The sequence below is a fragment of the Pelophylax lessonae genome, assembly GCF_965119305.1.
Source record: "Pelophylax lessonae genome assembly, chromosome: 11".
NCBI lineage: Eukaryota > Metazoa > Chordata > Amphibia > Anura > Ranidae > Pelophylax > Pelophylax lessonae.
This window is the reverse complement of record NC_138778.1, coordinates 173,767,559-173,784,443: the sequence shown is the minus strand read 5'-3', so window position 1 is coordinate 173,784,443 and position 16,885 is coordinate 173,767,559. Positions and strand designations below refer to the sequence as shown.

At 47.0% G+C, this 16,885-nt stretch overlaps 1 protein-coding gene across 6 annotated transcripts in view; it reads right to left on the bottom strand.

Annotated features, from left to right (window-relative positions):
* Positions 1-16,885, bottom strand: part of KAT7 (lysine acetyltransferase 7) — a 72,307-nt gene that overhangs the window by 38,130 nt on the left and 17,292 nt on the right. For 5 of the 6 annotated variants that reach the window (XM_082271283.1, XM_082271279.1, XM_082271281.1 and 2 more), the window contains 2 exons: positions 8,912-9,088; positions 8,473-8,712 (listed from right to left, as the gene is read on the bottom strand). In XM_082271283.1, the coding sequence (XP_082127409.1) occupies positions 8,473-8,712; positions 8,912-9,088 (417 nt within the window). The remainder of the gene's footprint in view (positions 1-8,472; positions 8,713-8,911; positions 9,089-16,885) is intronic. The other variant, XM_082271284.1, reaches the window with a different exon arrangement.

Below are 16,885 nucleotides of genomic sequence, written 5' to 3'. Positions count from 1 at the left end.
TGCTTTCCCCTTTGCTTCATTTGGCCTGGGGGGGGGGGGGGGGGGGGGTTTGGGGGTTTGAGATACCTCAGAATTTTAGGGCATGGGGAGGATGAAACTTGGTCCCATTCTTACTTTGTGACGGTATTGGTGTAGGACAATTAAAAAGTGCAATTAACATGTAAGAGGGAACTAATGAAGGCACGGTGAGAGTCCTTAGCTCTGTGAAGGCACCAAGTCACAACTGGGAGCTTACAAAAAGTTTTTCCTTGTTCTTGATGGTTGGCAAGGGAGCAAAAAGGATGCTGAGAGTTCATTAGGTCAGTTTCTTTGCCCTGTATGAGAAAAGCCCCAGGTACACTTAAAAAAAAAAAAAAAAAAAAAAAAAAAGGGGGGGGGTCAAAAACCAAAGTTTGTTTAAACCAGCCGAATTGCACTCTAGATGCATCTAAAAAACAAGAATGCAAAAAGTCTGCTCAGGCAGTAGCTGCTTTCTAAAGAAAAACTTTGCACACCCTTTGTCTTGATGCACCAGAAATTTATAGCGCTGCGTTGAAAGTTAAACTGGGCTATGATATGCAAAGCAGCTCAAACAACCTAGCAGTTAACTACAAAAAGGAGTACAGCTCCGTTATTCCTGTTCAAACTGTTTGCCATTGAGGTCACTACTTGTGTGTATAATATCTATATATTATTTTTTTAATACAGAACCCCAACAGAAATTCTGTAGACATCTACTATGATCAGTATTAGAGAAAATTCTATTATAAATGGTAGAAAAGGTGTTTGCGATTACCTTTGTAAGGCAGAAAGGTTACCTCAGGGCTTTATAACACATCCCACCCTCTTGTCCAATGAGAGACTTCTTAAGCCTCAGTCACACTGGCATAGCCGTGTTGGGGGCCATCTTTTCCTGCATGGGCTGTCTATTGGGATGCAGCTACTGATCTCAATTTGACAGCTGTATGGGTGTTCCCCTGAAAGAAAACTGTGTCCATGCAGCTGCTGCATCCCAAAAGACATGAATAGGGCTGCCTGCATGGAAAGTGCATTCCGTGTGAGCAAACATGGCCCTTCTAATGCAGTGGTCCTCAACTCCGGTCCTCGAGGCCCTTTAACAGGCCAGGTTTGCAAGATAACTAAATTACATCACAGGTGATCTCATTTGCTGCTCAGTGATTGCAGTATTCTAGTCTGCATCTCCCCAAGGTAATACTTAAAATCTAGCCTGTTAGTGGGCCCCGAAGACCAGAGTGGAGGACCACTGCTCTAATGGGTAGGCATGCCGGTAAGTACATCCATGTGAATGAGTGCTGAGTAGCACTGATGTGGACACTAGTGAAAATATGTGATTTCCCATGTCATGCAATCCTTTGTGACTCAAGTGGCATCTGAAATTGCAGTATTATGAACCAGGCCTTAGCCTGGGTTCACAAACATGCGATGTCAGACATTGCATGCGATTCACGCCGCATTGTTGTGCAGATCACGTGATGCCTGTGGATATGCACATTTAGCCACACAGTTGTATGGCGGAACTCGCATTGGATGTGCACAAAAAAAGTGCAGGAACCTTTTTTCTCCCCCCCCGCATTGGATTCGGATCGTGTGGGTGCTCACACCCACGCGATCCTATTCATGTCCGAATTCAAAGTTTGCACTGTGATCGACAATTGGGGGTGTCATTAACTTTGTACTGACACCGGCAGCGGTTTGCAGAGGGCAGTGTGAACTGCCAGCAGGGAAGATGTGCTGCGGGAACCCGCACGAGAATCGCGCTGGTTCCCGCATTCCATGTGTGTGATCCTAGGCTTAAAGTTTAAAGTTTAAAATGTGAGACAGATTCTTTATGCAACATTACACAATAATGAAGGAATGCAAAAAATTTGATTGACTTACCGTAAAATCCATTGCTCTGATGTTCATTGAAGGACACAGCTCCTGATATTCATAACCATTGGGTTATACTGCCCCTACAGGAGTAGGCAGAAAAGAATTCTGGCTGCACCCATGTGCAGTCCCAGGGGGTATACTCCCCCCCCCCTCTCTCTGCTATTGCCACTCAGTTTAGTTACAAGCAGTGTCAGAAGAATATTAATTCCAGAAAGGTGGGTGCTGTATCTATCAATGAACATCAGAGAAAATAATTTTACAGTAATTCAAAAATCCCATTTTCTCTTGTTCATGGATGGACACAGCTCCTGAAATTCATAACTATTAGGACATCCCAAAGCAGTGTTAAACATGAAGTGTGGGAACAACAAAAAGATTCTCAAGGCTAAACATTAGCCAACAGGAGCGCATCCAAACAACTGGAGCACACAAAAGAAGAAAAAAAAAAAAAACGCAAACACACACAACATACCCTCAGAGGAGGATCAGGTCCTCTTAAACAGCAGCCTACAAAACCTTGTGGCCAAAAGAAGCAGCCACAGATGCCAACACATCCACTTTATAAAACTGTAAAAGTGTGCACCGACGACCAGGTGGCCGCCTTGCAAACCTGATTCACTGACGCCCGATGACGAAATGCCAAAGAGACACTAAAGCTGCATACAAACTATACAATTTTATTTTGATTTTTTTCTTTAAAATTTACCAAAACATTTAGGTCAGACCTAAACACTTAATTTGTATGCAATCAGGCAGGCCCCTGCACTACATAGGTGAAATCTATTTGAAATCTACCAAAAGTTGTATAGTGTGTATCTAGCTTTAGCGCCCTAATAGAGTGCGCCTTGACAGAGAAAAGGAGGAACCCGACCCTTGATGGAATAGGCCCGAACCACCGTCTCTCTGATCGATCTGGAAATATTAGAAGAGGAAGAGGACAACTCTTTTCGAGGTCTATCCGTGAGCACAAAGACTGACTTTCTGAAAGACTCCGTAGCTCCCAGGTACACCCTAATTGTCCAGACCACATCCAAGGCATGCAAGGCAACTTCCTTTGGATGTTTAGGCCTGGGACACAAGGGAAGGCAACACAATGTCATCATTCAAATTAAATTCAGAGGCAACCTTTGGAAGGGATGACGGACAGGGGAGAAGAACCACATTAATCGCTGAATCACCAGGTAAGGTGAACGACAGGATAACGCGCCAGTTCCGACACCCTGCACGCAAAGGTGATAGCCACTAAAAAGGCCACCTTCTGGGACAGCTTAAGCAGGGGAATCCCCCAAATATTTTCAAAGGGATGCTTCTATAGAGCAGAAAGCACCAAATTAAGATCCCAAGGCAGCAACAGAGCCCGCACTGGTGGAACCAAATGTCAGACATCCTGAAGAAAGGTACGCACCAGGGAGTGTGTGGCCAAAGGTCAATGGAAGAAGAACAGCAAAGCGGACACCTGGCCCTTGATGGTACTCAAGGCTAATTTCTATTCAACCCCCCCCTTTTGAAGGAAGGTCAAGATCCGAGCCACCCAGAAGGAGCGAGGAAGAACCCCCCAAAAGACTCCCACCACGCAATGTACATCTTCCACGTACGATGGTAGATCTTCCTAGAGGTAGATTGCCTAGCATTCAACAGTGTAGGAATCCCCCACTCAGATAAACCCCTATCCTTCAGCATCTGGCATTCAACAGCCAAGCTGTCAAAGCCAGCGACTAAAGCAGGATGGAAGATCGGTCCTTAGGACATCAGATCCTCAGAGAGGAAGCTGCCAAGGAACGTCGGTGACCAGCCGCACTAGATCGGTGTACCAAGCCTGCCGAGACCAGTCCAAAGCCGCTATGACAACTGGAATCTCTTCTGCCTCAATCCTGCATAGAAGTCTGGGCAGAAGCTTGAGAGGAGGGAAGGCGTAAATCAGACGATACTGACCCCATTGGGCCACTAGCGCATCTGTGGCATTCCCCAGAGGATCCCTTGACCGAGCCACAAATCTCTGAACATTTCTGTTGAGCCAAGACACCAAGATCCACCTCGGGGGAAGGGACCACTCCCCATGGTCCAATGCCTACCGACTGAAGTAATCCACCTGCCAATTTTCCACCCCGGGAAAGTTTACGGCGGAGAGGGCTGGAAAAAAACTGTTCTGCCCACCTTAGAATGACAGCTACCTTCAGAGCCGAAAGGACACTTCTTGTGCACCCTTGGTAATAATATAAGCCACGGCCATTGCATTGTTCGGTTGGACGGATCATCTTCAGGGTTGTCCAGTGTGCATTCAATGATCCAGACACAGTCTGATCGCTCAGAGTTCCAAGACACTGATCGGGAGTCAGGACTTTTCCAGCGTACAGATCCCCTGAGCAGAATGCTTGCCGAGGATGCCTCCCCAGCTGGACAGGCTGGCATCCGTGGTGACCACTGTCCAATACAAGGGAAGGAAGGATTTGTAAAGCCGAAGCACCGGAAAATGAAGCCACCATATCAGGGACTCATTCGTGCCCCCGACTCTGCTGGATACCATTGTCTGCAGAGACTTGTCCCACTTGGTCAAAATTTCCCTTTGCAGGGATCTCGTATGGAACTGTGAAAACGGAACCGCCTCAAAAGGTAGAAACAATCAGGCCCAGCCCGCGCATGCAAGTCCGGAGGGATGGCGATTTGTTGGACAGCAGGAGGCGAACTGCAGCCTGCAACTTCTGGAGTTTGTCCAGAGAAAGGAGCACTCTGGCTAAGGCTGAGTCCAGAGTCAGGCCCAGATAGTCCAGCTTTGTGGACTATGCAGACTTATGAAAATTCAGAATTCAGCCTAACTCCCGCAGAGTTCGTATTGGGATTCTCCAGGTTCTCCACTAGAGCAGAGGGAGACTGTGCGCAAAAGGTGATCATCCAAAGCCCAGTACCACAATTCCCTGTTGGCGTAGCAAAGCTAGCACCGGGGCTAACACTTTTGTGAAGACACAAGGAGCAGATGTGAGACCAAAAGGTAAACAGAAAAGCGGAGAAAACGCCGGTGACTAGCACATATTGAAATGTGAAGGTAGGCATCCTTGATATCGACAGAGGCAAGGAAATCCCCGACGCAGGGATGCCACCACCATTAGAATGGACTCCATTCTGAACTTGCGTACCCACACAAAGCAGTTTAGCACCTTGAGGTCCAGGATTGGACGCACTTTGCCTTCTTTACTGGGAACTGAACAGTTTTGAGTAAAAACCCTGAAAACGTTCCGAGAACGGAACAGGGACAATCACCCCTTGAAGTAACAGGTCTTGTACCACCCCAAAAATAGGCCCTGTAAGCGGTCTGGGGACAGGCGCAAGTTAGATGGAAAAAACCTTGCCAGGGGAAAAGAGCAGAACTCGATCTTGTAGCCAGACCAAATGTTTTCGTAGACCCACTTGTCTTGCACCCGGGAAGTCTACAGGTCCAGAGACTAGCAAAGACGTCCCCCCACCACCGATATGGGTTGGGGGGGGCACCTTCATGCAGAAGGAGCCTTGTCCACGGGTCTGGAGAAGCCTGATCTTGGCTTGCCAGACGAGGTTCGTTTGGATCCTCCAGACGTGGCCCTGAAAGGCTTCGAGCCCTTGTCAGTCAACCCTGAGGGATGAGCTGAGAAGGAAGGCCCACGCCTACGACGGGGTTCCTTTCCCTTAGTAGCCTGTAGAAGAAATGTACTCTTCCCCCTGTGAGACCTTTACTGATGTCATTCAGGGTAGCTCCAAAGCAGGCGATCTCCTTGAAAAGGAAGATCAGTCAGGGTCTTTTTTGAAGTCTGATCCACAGACCAGCACTTGAGCCAAAAAACACGCTGAAGGACCACTGCCAAAACAGAGAGGCAAGCCATTAGGGGAGCCACATCCAAAGAGGCATCACAGATAAACTGTAGCCCCTGGACCAGCTGGTCTGCCAGCTCGGCAAAGGCAGGGGGGGAGCGGTTCCCCTTCCAGGTCACAGTGTAGGAGCTTAAGCCCCCTCGGTCAGAGTTTGCGACACTAGGGCAATGGTAAATACCGGCTTCATTGCCGAACCAGCCAGAGTGTACATAGTGCGGGCCACAGCCTCCGCCTTCTAGTCAGCCAGGTTCTTAAAGGCCGGGGGGCTCTTCAACTGGAATCTGGAAACCGGAGGGTCCACCCCCCTTGAAACAGTCCGCTTCTTAAGAAGGGACTCCTCATAGGGGGTAACGCCTAGTAAAGCGCTTAGGGACTCCATGGGGACGCTTTGGTCGTTCCCACTCCTTAGTGACAATTCTGTCAAAATAGGCAGGGAAAGGAAACCCCCTTACCGCTTTGGATGGCTTGTGAGCGCAAAAAAGGCACCTGCGCCTCCTTCGCCGCTTCAGCTGCGTCCTCCATCATCAAGGTCTCACGCACAGATACAATCAGTGCACCCACCAGCACCTTTTCGTATGCGGTTGCAGACGTGGAGGAATCTGGCTCACTATCACAGGATTCCAGGCGAGTGGTAGTAGACCCAAGCAGGGTGACTCACGTCCACGGCGGCTGAATCAGATTTAGGATCTGATGAGAAAGATGAGGCAGGTGGCGACCTCCACTCTGGACACAAGGGACTCCAGGACCGCCATCAGTGCATGGATGGATGACTGGGACCTAGAGGGCCCCCAGCCTCAGAGGGGATCAGGTGGGGAAATGTGCTCCAAAGACTCCATAAGTCACCAGGTGATCCCACAAAATGTGTAAAAAACACTGCTAAGGGACAACCCCCACCACACTGGCAGCACCACCCGGTCCCAGGCACAAAGCATCAAGCGATCCTCAGCAGAGGGGGGGGGGGGTTGGAAGGACCCATCCAGACTCACCACCCACCTACAGACACCAGGAGAAACTGCACTACACGTGCGGCGATCAGTAAGTAAATTGATGCAGGAGTCAGCACCAGGGGATGAGGAGGGGCTGCCACCGCCGAAATAGCCGTTCACGGGGCTCCACTGTCATGGACGTCGCGATTGCCAATGGTAAACCACAAGAAAATGGACACTGGACTACACAAACATGGCCGCCGTGTAAAAAAAAAAAAAAAAAAACACTGGCTACAACAAAATGGCAGCACCACGAGGGAGACCAGGCTTCAAGGACACACAACAGCTCCAGCATGGAGGGGAGGGGGTAGGATGGGGGACAGACAAGGGGGGTGTGCATGACAGGAAGGAGGGGAACCTGGAGGTCCAAACGTTCCAAGTAGGGGCCCATGTCCAACCCAAAACACTTCTGGGGGGGGGGCAGCTACTCACCATACGAGGAACTGCTTCAGACAGAAACCCTCTTGATCGCAATGGGGGGCTGTCGGCCAGGAGGAACGCTGTGACTCGGGCCAAGACCTGTTCATATGCATAGTTACATAGTAGGTGAGGTTGAATAAAGACAACAGTCCATCCAGTTCAACCCGTGTAGGTGTGTGTGGCTGTAATCATCTCGCATACCCCTGAATGTTCTGATCCTTGAGATGTACGTCTAGAAGTCTTTTGAAAGCCACCATATTACCTGCAGAAACCACCTCTTGTGGTAGAGAATTCCACAATCTTGTAGCCCTAACAGTAAAGAACCCCCCACGTTGCCTGAGGTTAAAACGCTTCTCCTCCAATCGCATTGTATGCCCCCGAGTCCTCATGCAATCCCTGCGACTGAATAGCTTTTCTTCTAAGCCTAGATCCCCATTGAGATATTTAAAAATTGCTATCATGTCCCCCCTCAGGCGTCTCTTCTCCAGGGAGAATAAATCAAGCGATTGCAGACGCTCCTCATAATCAAGGTCCTCCAATCCCCCAATTAGTTTAGTTGCCCTTCTCTGGACCCTCTCCAGCTCCAACACATCCCTTCTGAGGACTGGTGACCAGAACTGGACAGCATACTCCAGATGCGGTCGGACCAGAGTTTTATAAAGTGGAAGGATTATAGTCTTATCTCTGGAATACATCCCTTTCTTAATGCATGCTAATATTCTGCTGGCTTTGGCAGCTGCCGCTTGACATTGCATGCTGTTGCCTAGTCTATCATCCACCAATACTCCCAGATCCTTCTCCAACCTCGCAGGCACCTAGCGCAGAGCTGAGGTCTGCGCGTGCTCGCTGGCTAGGCTGTGGTGACCACTGGATACGGATTATCCAGCCAAGTCCAGCAGTTAATTGTAGATCTCCAGGAGAAAAAAAAAATACTATCTAAAGAGAAAAAAATTGCCAGGACAAAAAGATCCCAGCAAGGAACTTTACTTCCCAGCAGGTCCCCTTACTGCTGACTAAGCAGAAAAAAAAAAAAAAAAACTTAATGGCTATAGCGCAGAGAGGGAGTATACCCCCTGGGACTACCCTTGGGTTTAGCCAGAATTATTTTCTGCCTAGTGTCCTACTCCTGTAGGGGGTAGTTTAACCCAATGGTTATCAATGGTAATATCAGGAGCTGTGTCCATCCATGAACGAAAGAGAAATAATATTTATGAGCTGTAAACAATCCCACATAGAGCCTATTGATGTATATCAACCTCTCACAACAGTGCCCAATGTTCTAAAATACAAACCATTATATCCATGTGTTGAATTATATCGATCTATGAATATCCACAATAAGTGAAAGGATTACCTAAAGAGTTGCAGCCGGGGGTGGGACATTTCATATTAAAGTTGTAGCTCTCATGAAATCGCCTTCTCTTGGGTCTATGAGACAGGTCACTCCCAGAGTCCTTCATGGACAAATCCTTGGCAATGCTCTCATCATGAGAAGCGTTGGGGCTTGAAATGTCTATATCAGACTCGGACGACGGTGCATTTCCAGTAGGAGTGCGAGGTGGGGATTCGTCATGATCCCCGGCGTTTTTAGCATCTGCGACAGACAAAGAAGATGGTCAGCATTTGTCAGGATTCACACTGTGAAGATTAACACACAAAGAAAGCTACTCTACTGGGCCACAGCTATATAAAAAAAAAAAAAAAAAAAACAGACAGCCAGCGTGCATCTACTTTGACAAGAGCGAGAGAGAGCGCTTCCGGCAGTGCTTTCGGCCCGGCTGCACCCCCCGTACCTCTGTCACAAAAGTCCACCGCTTGCTCGGTTTCCGATCCCGATGAGCGGGTCTGTCGGAGTGGGTATTTTTTCGGAGTCATGGGGGTGGGCTGCTGCTGGCTGCGGGTCACCCTCCGGGTGGAGTAGGCCGGCTCCTCTGCACCAAACGATTGCAGATTGCTAACCGGACTGGAATCTGGTTTAATACAAACCACAATTTCACTTGCCAACACGGCCAACCTTATTGTGACCTGCTCTGTAAGCCACTGCTGCTTCCTGACCATAGCTAAGGGAAACAGCTGACTATAGCAGGCTAATAAAACAAGTGATGAGCGGGTTTAGCCCATGGACAGGCAAACTCTTCAGAGTTGATGGAACACCTTGAAAGATCTAGATTGTCCACAGTTAAAGGCAGAATGTTGCCTATACTTGGGCTAAACACCGCAAAAAAAAGCTCGTCAATTCCTACTGCCACACACACAGCAGACTTTCTGGATCATCCTGAAAAGATTACTCCACCTAAAAGCAACTGAAGGCACCGAGAATGTTTAAAAGCAGCATGGGTTTCTCTTTTTTTTTTCCCCAGTTACACTTACCTGGTTGGATGCAGCGTCGGTCCGATGCTGCATCTGTCCCTCTGCACTGAGAACCGAGCAAACACTGCGATTACTCAATTCTGACAGCTCCGCGAGCGGAGAGCTGCTACCTGTCAGTCCTGCTCTGCCCCCTCTTTGCTCACTGGAGGGGGGCTCAGCAGCTCCTTGAGAGCCTGAGCCGGGTGTCAGTCGAGGCACCTGGCGGATCCCGACTCCATGGTCATGACGACGCAGTGCCCGGACCGACATCTGGGACGTCAGCAGAGAATGGACTTCAGACCATGCTCTGCTGAAAACGGGTCACAGGCGTGCAGAACAAACTGCATTCCTGTGATCCATAGGAGATGTACAGCCAAACGAGCTTTGGCTGTACATCTCCTTTAATGTAAAACTAGCCATTAGAGGTGCACCGAATGGAAGTTTGGTGTCAAAACCAAAAATTCAGGATGCACCTGGCCTAAAACTAATTATATATATTTTTTTATATAATTGTATTATAAATCCACTTTTTAATATCATGAATTTTAATATGATTTTATTGGTCAGCCATTATTGGCACCTTTAGCACAAGAAAAGCTAAAAAAAATAAAAAAAATAAAAAAAAAAATAAAAAATGCATCTCTTTAAATTCTATGTATGCCTTCACACTGATCCATTGTGGTGTTAAAGAAATCCTGCTTGCTGCATTTTTTTTTTCTGACCAAAAATGGCACCTCCCTGCTGAAATGCATTGAAAACGCAGCAAGAAGGCATGAAAGCATACATGTTACGTTTTTGATGCAGTTTTTGTATCACGACAGCGTTTTCGGCGCCATTATCACCATCTTTTTCTTATAATGGCAAAATACCAGTAATACCATTTTTGGCCGATATGTTTTTCGGCGCATCTCTACTTGCCATGAGAAACATTTATGGACCTTCTAAAAATGTGAGTGGCTGTCATGCTGACACAATCGCTTTAATAATTGATTCACTAACCCAGAACAAGCGAGCAGATCAGGCGAGTCTGGACTATTTACCTGCTTGATTGATCTAGGTTGGGGGGGTTGGCGTGACCGAACACAGCAATGGTAGGATCCATGTTTCTCTTGACAGCTTTCTTAGAAAGATCACCTATAATTATTAAACATAATGGGGGGGGGGGGGGGGGGAATTAAAGAGTGGTGCAGTCTATATGCCTGCATCACTCTTCTAATCTGAGGAAATGGATCAGTTATATGCTCGTAATTAACAAAAGGCACGCAAAGGGTGAAACCAAAACAGACATAGCTGGCACAGATAAACTTGAAACAGGTCTGTATGTTAGGCTGCACTCGTTTCCTTTGCTGAAATGTTGTGAACTCTGAAAAGGTAGATGGGTTTGGCATTTGTTTTTCAGCGATGAAGGTTTTAGCTAAATGCTGGAACCTGGCAACATAGATCTGCCACCACTGAACTTTTTCAAGAGAGGTGCAGATAAGGGCTTCATTGCTTAAAGAGATCTGGAGTAAGGCCGGCCATAGACAGAGCCATTTTCTTTCCTGCAACCATGGGTTTCTGACTGTGTTGATGGGGTAATCCCTCCCTCTGAGCCATTGTGTTGTCCCGGCGGGGGAAGCTGTCCAGCAGGCTGGTTGTACCTAAGTTGATCGATCAATCTGGGTACATTCAGCCTCCACATACATGGCTTGAAACGTAGCCGGTTCCTGCTGAAACAGCCGAGAACTGTCTATTGCCGGGTTAAAGCGGAGTTCCACCCAAAAGTGGAAACTCCGCTTATCTGCTTCCTCCCCCCTCCGGTGTCACATTTAGCATCTTTTGGGGTACACAGGTACCCACTCCCACTTCCAACGTAAGGGCACCGCAGCGACCTACGTCATTTGCAACCCCTTCTCCTTCCCCCACCGCTGCCTTCTGGGAGATACACACACTCAGGTCCCAGAAGACAGTGGGACCATTCAGAAAGTGCAGCGCAACTCGTGCTTACACAGTAGGAAACAGGCTTCGGGTGCTGACATTGTGGGCTCCCTGGACAGGTAAGTGTACTTATATTAAAAAGGTCAGCAGCTACAATATTTGTAGTTGCTGAATTTTTTTTCTTAGTACAGGCTGGAACTCCGCTTTAAGCATGCAGCCAGCAAAAAGTTAGGACATGACGTGCGCATTTTAGTTCAGGTCTGTAACCTAGTAAAGACAGCAAGGTCATGGAGCCTGCTCCTAGAAGCACATCAGCAACTGCAGGTCCCTTTTACTGTACATAATTGGCCCCAGGTTTAGTTTTTGTGGCACACAAAATCCTCTCTACGCTGCTCCTTTCTTTTCAGATATCTTAAAGGAGGTGGCCGACAAAGTTGCATTTGCTGGCTCTGCTCAATAGCTGAAGTGATCAATGCCAAGTTCATCCATCTCCTTGTTCAAATGGAGGTCATCAGAACTCTGCATCTGTTGAGCAGTGGGTGAGAAGTTTTGGCAGCCAAGGTCTGACTTTCAAAAGGTTGTCTAAAATTTTGTTTTTACTTTTCTTTTAGGTGTTGCAACCATCTAAGCGGATGCGAAGGTCAGGGACTTTGAGCTGACAGGTTTGAAGCAGAAAGACTAAAATCTCAACTGTGTGTGGGCATCCAGGCAAAAAACGGAGCTAGTGAACTGCATACAACCTACTTTTACTATACACATCCTTACTGTACTAGGGCAGCAGAGGAAAGTAGATCAACCCAAGCAAAGCTAGAAGCATGCCATGCAGAGTATGAGGAATGAGTGTTAATCTACAAGCTAAAACAGAAAACAAATGATCCTGTATGCCAAGTTTTTAATAAAATGAGTAGCCTGTAGCTACATATTTCCAGACAATTAGCAAATGACACAATCTAGTATCCTAACAATGGTTAGCACTAATAGATTGGCTGGCAGGTTAATTACATTGGGAGTAAAATCTGGAAGAAGAGGGCCCACAATGCCCATGGCAGCCAAACTTCAGTTGGCAGCTGCTGTCTAAACTAAAAACCAGAAAAACTAACACCAGTGTTTATAGAACCTGTGTTAGATGATAAACCTATACAGAGGGCATCTGAATTAGTTTACGCACCCCAATACCTGAATTGGGGGGTATTCGGATTGTCTTTCAAAACGAGAGCTAATCTGTAGGTCAATGCAGTGACCACCACCACCATGTGTCACCGCATTAGTATCTCTGGAAACCCTACTTTAGTAGGACGGCATTTAGATTTAATGCAAACTAACCTGGCCTGGTCTAAAATGAAAATACAGATCTAATCTCCATTGGTCTTCAAATTGGTCGCTGCTTCCCTGCGAACTTCCTTTGGATCCTAGACCATGACTTCTGCTTAGGTCGAGCCTCACCCCCATTATTCATCCAGAAATCAGTGGTCAGTTTCACAGGTAAATGACACTGCAATGGATTTAAATGATGAATTCCAGATATGGATATTTTTATACATGATTACATTCAGGGCTTGACAAATTTGCTTGGCATCTATGAGGAAGCTAAACAAAGTTAGTGGCTTTTCTTTATAAATAACAAACCTTTATTTTTAATGACAATCTCTCCGCTGATCCCCGCATGACAGGTCCGTGTCCGCTCTGGTATGCAGAGCGAATGCAGACACAGTCCAGGTCCGCTATGCAGAGCAAACGCGGACAGTCCTCCACTCCTATGCCGGTTTTCATATGTTCAGGATGGTTGGAATATAGGACCACCACCCGTCTGTTTTTGGCAGATAGGATCGGATGGCGGCAGGTGTCAGCAGACTTGTGTCCACTGACATCTGCTGCTCCACAGAGGAGACTGGAGGGTCCAATCAGACCCGCCTGAAAAACTGACAGACAGACCTGATCAGACAGCCTGTGTGAATGGGGCCTTTGGCTGTGTCGCAGTGGCATGACAGAAAGAGAGAGTGCAAAACTGAAGAGAATTAAAGAAAAAATAAAATAAATAATAATAATAATAGAAAACAGTTTTCATCTTTGTGGGGGGTTTAAATGGAACGAAAGGCCGTTCCAACCAGCTGCCCCACACTCCCTGTCCACTGACCGTTCAGTAAAGGCTGCCAGATCAAGTCCGTAACACCTTCAAGCTCTTCCCTCTTGAGAAGGAGATGTTGGAGGTGGGCGGGCAGTGAGAGCAGGCAGGGGAAGCCCTCAGGTCCGTCAGTGACTGCTTGTCACCGCTCCGGCCACCATCTCACTCCAGCAGGCTGCAAAGTCGCGACCTCAATTACCAGCCAGCGCGGCATCTTAATCCGCGAACCCACATGGGACAAGCGACCTGCCGCAGTGTAGCCCAGGGGCCCAGCCACTAATTCTAGTTACCAATGCGACCTGGCGCTTGGGGTTTGTCAAGCCCTGGTTACATTGGTCCAATGTAACTGTGCATACAACATATCTGGTTAATCCCTCTGTAAGCTGGAAACCATTGAAACATATAGCGATACCCTAGTGATATCCAACTTCTGGGTCCTGTGCCGAGCGGCTTCCCTGATGCCTACTAGACACAAAAGGGTGGCCGCCTGACCTGGGTGCCCTTCAGGGAATGCTTTGCACTTTCTGAATGAATGCAAAGCATTTTGACTGGATGAGGTGGAGAACATGTCGTCACCACCCCACCTTTCATTAAAAATGCAAGGCATTCTCAGAATGGCATCAGTGTCTAGCGGCTGACCACCTGTGTTCTGAACGCAGCACGCAAGCCACATGGCACTGGACCTGGAAGCTAGTGGAGATCACTGGAACAGCGGTGTCTACTTCAGGGATTTCCAGCATCCAGAGGGATTAGCCAGGTACGGTATACGCATAGTTTCACTGGACCAAGCTGAATCGTATAACTACAATATAAATGTATAAAATATCTACACCTGCAATCTTCTTTAAAATATGATCCTACTTGCAGACAAAACACAATGCTGCATATTGGCATTTGAAATACCTTAGACACATTTTAAGAAATGCCAGGTGTCTACACAGCAGGTATATTGGTACGCTCAATGGATTTCATGTTCAGGCATGATGGAAAGTGCCAGCAAATCTCTGCTAAGGGAAACTGACCACAGATTTTTCTAAACTGAATTAGCAACCATGGGGTCAGCTCGTCATACTCCTCACATGACTACATGAGAATACTTTAGGTGCTGGCAATATTCATATACACAACAGATACCAGAGATATCATGTAGGTATTGCCATTTTTATACCAGGTCAGGAAGAAGTCTAATGTAGTATATAAAGGAAACCCCTCCCCAAAAAAAAAAAATTTCCATTCAGATATCCTGGTATTGGAGAATTGTTCCAAAGCCAGAAAGTCATTACAGAGCACAAAGTTCCTGCATTTCCTCACTCCAAAGCAAAAGAAGGATTGCGATGATCCAGCGAAAGGAAAGTAAAGAACAGCTAGAATTTCAGAAGTAAAGAGACAAGGTTGCTTTTTTTAATTAGGGTTAAAGAGCTGCTACTCTAAGCAGCCAACAGTATGAAGCACAGGCGCTAATTAAAATGAATTGCTTTGTCCATGCGCAGTTGTATGGCAAAGAAAGCTGCTTTGCTAATGAACGGCAGCTCAACGCTAAACTCCCCAGATGAGGGTAATACATATTCAGGCAAAAATAAAATATGAGCAAACATGAACTCGCTAAACTAAACTAAAGCAATTCATTTTAAGCAGACTATATTAAATGAAATTAAAAGCGTTCCTATCGGCTGCTATATCACTTGCTCCCCAAGAACCTTCTGTGAAAACTAAGCAATAACGTGCCTGCAGAACTACGTAGGCAGCCATCCTGAAAATATATTCCCCCATATTCCTTACACCTTTCTAGGCACAGTTACAGAACCAATGGAGGCTGACTCCCAGGCTACACAAATGTCACAAAGGCAAAAACACTAAGCCGAGATTGGAGGATCTGGGTGAGGTGAGTACTTTGTAAAGGTGACCCCACAAACTGCAGATTTTTATGGTGAATAGGCAAACATGGCCGACTATTTTGTTTAGTTAAAATAGCATCAGGTCAAAAACTTCCTAAGTTGAGTGTGTTTGTAGCGGTCTGATATTTGATGGAAGATTCAAGTCAGGAGGCTTCACGTATTACTAAAACTTTTTTTTTTTTTTTTTTTCCCCTATACCATGCCATTCCTATCTGCTCTGTGTAATAGTTTTGCATAGAGCAGCTCCGGACCTTCTCTTCTTGGGTCTCCCACTTGTGTTCTGCCAAAAACACCAACAACGTTATTTCCGGTGTGTACACAAGGAAAAAGTGGAGATTTTGACCACTTGCTGTTTTCACAGAATAGGGGCAGCCTTTACACTCTGGTAGATGCTAAAATTGGTAGAGATTGTTAGTCCGCCCGCTAGTAACCAAAAAACGGAATTTTTGTAAAATCTTACCTGTAAAATTCCTTTCTCTGAGTCCTCCGACAGTCGCCGCCTCTTCATATTCGTCACATATGGGGTATTAGACTTTGCTCCGAAGGAGTAGCTAGGCAACAGAATATGTTAACAATAAAGCTTTAACATATCCCACCCTCAAGGGGTGGTCCCCTCAGTCAATACCCTCCTACTTCCTGCAACCATATCTCAGTTTTAGTGGAATAGCAGTAGAGTATACATTCAAACCCCAAAAGAGGGGCGGGGGCGGCGACTGTCGGAGGACTCAGAGAAAGGAATTTTACAGGTAAGATTTTACAAAAATTCCGTTTTCTCTTACGTCCTCCGACAGTCGCCGCCTCTTCATATTCGTCACATATGGGGACGTCCCAAAGCAGTGCAAACATGAGGGGTGGGAAACGCATCCGCGCCGAAAGGCAACGCAGTCTCCACATCAAAGAAAGGAACCTTACCAAAGGAAGGAAACCAGCTGGGCAACAGCAAAAATAAGTGCTCAACAGGAGCAACAACCCAGGAAAAGACAAAAAAACCAGGGGATACAAAAGATATCCCAACAGCCAGGAGTCCCCAACAAGGGACCCTAGGGAACAGCCGCACTAAGAACCTTGCGGCCAAAGGAAGCATCCGCCGATGCCTGAACATCTACTTTGTAGAATTTTGTGAAAGTGTGCACGGTCGACCAAGTCGCCGCCTTACACACCTGGGCTACAGAAGCCCCATGACGGCAGGCCCAAGACGTACTCAGTGATCTAGTAGAGTGCGCCTTCACAGGCACAGGGGGAACCTTCCCCTGCAAGGCATAGGCCTGTTCAATGGTCTGCCTGATCCATTTGGCGATGGTAGAGGCCGAAGCCGCCATGCCCTTCCGAGGACCCTCTGGAAGAACAAACAAGGAGTCCGTCTTACGAAAAGACTCAGTCGATTTAAGGTAAACCCTAATCGCCCGAACAACATCCAGAGAGTGCAATCTCACCTCCTTTGGATGTTTAGGCTTCGTGCACAACGAAGGCAAAACAATATCCTC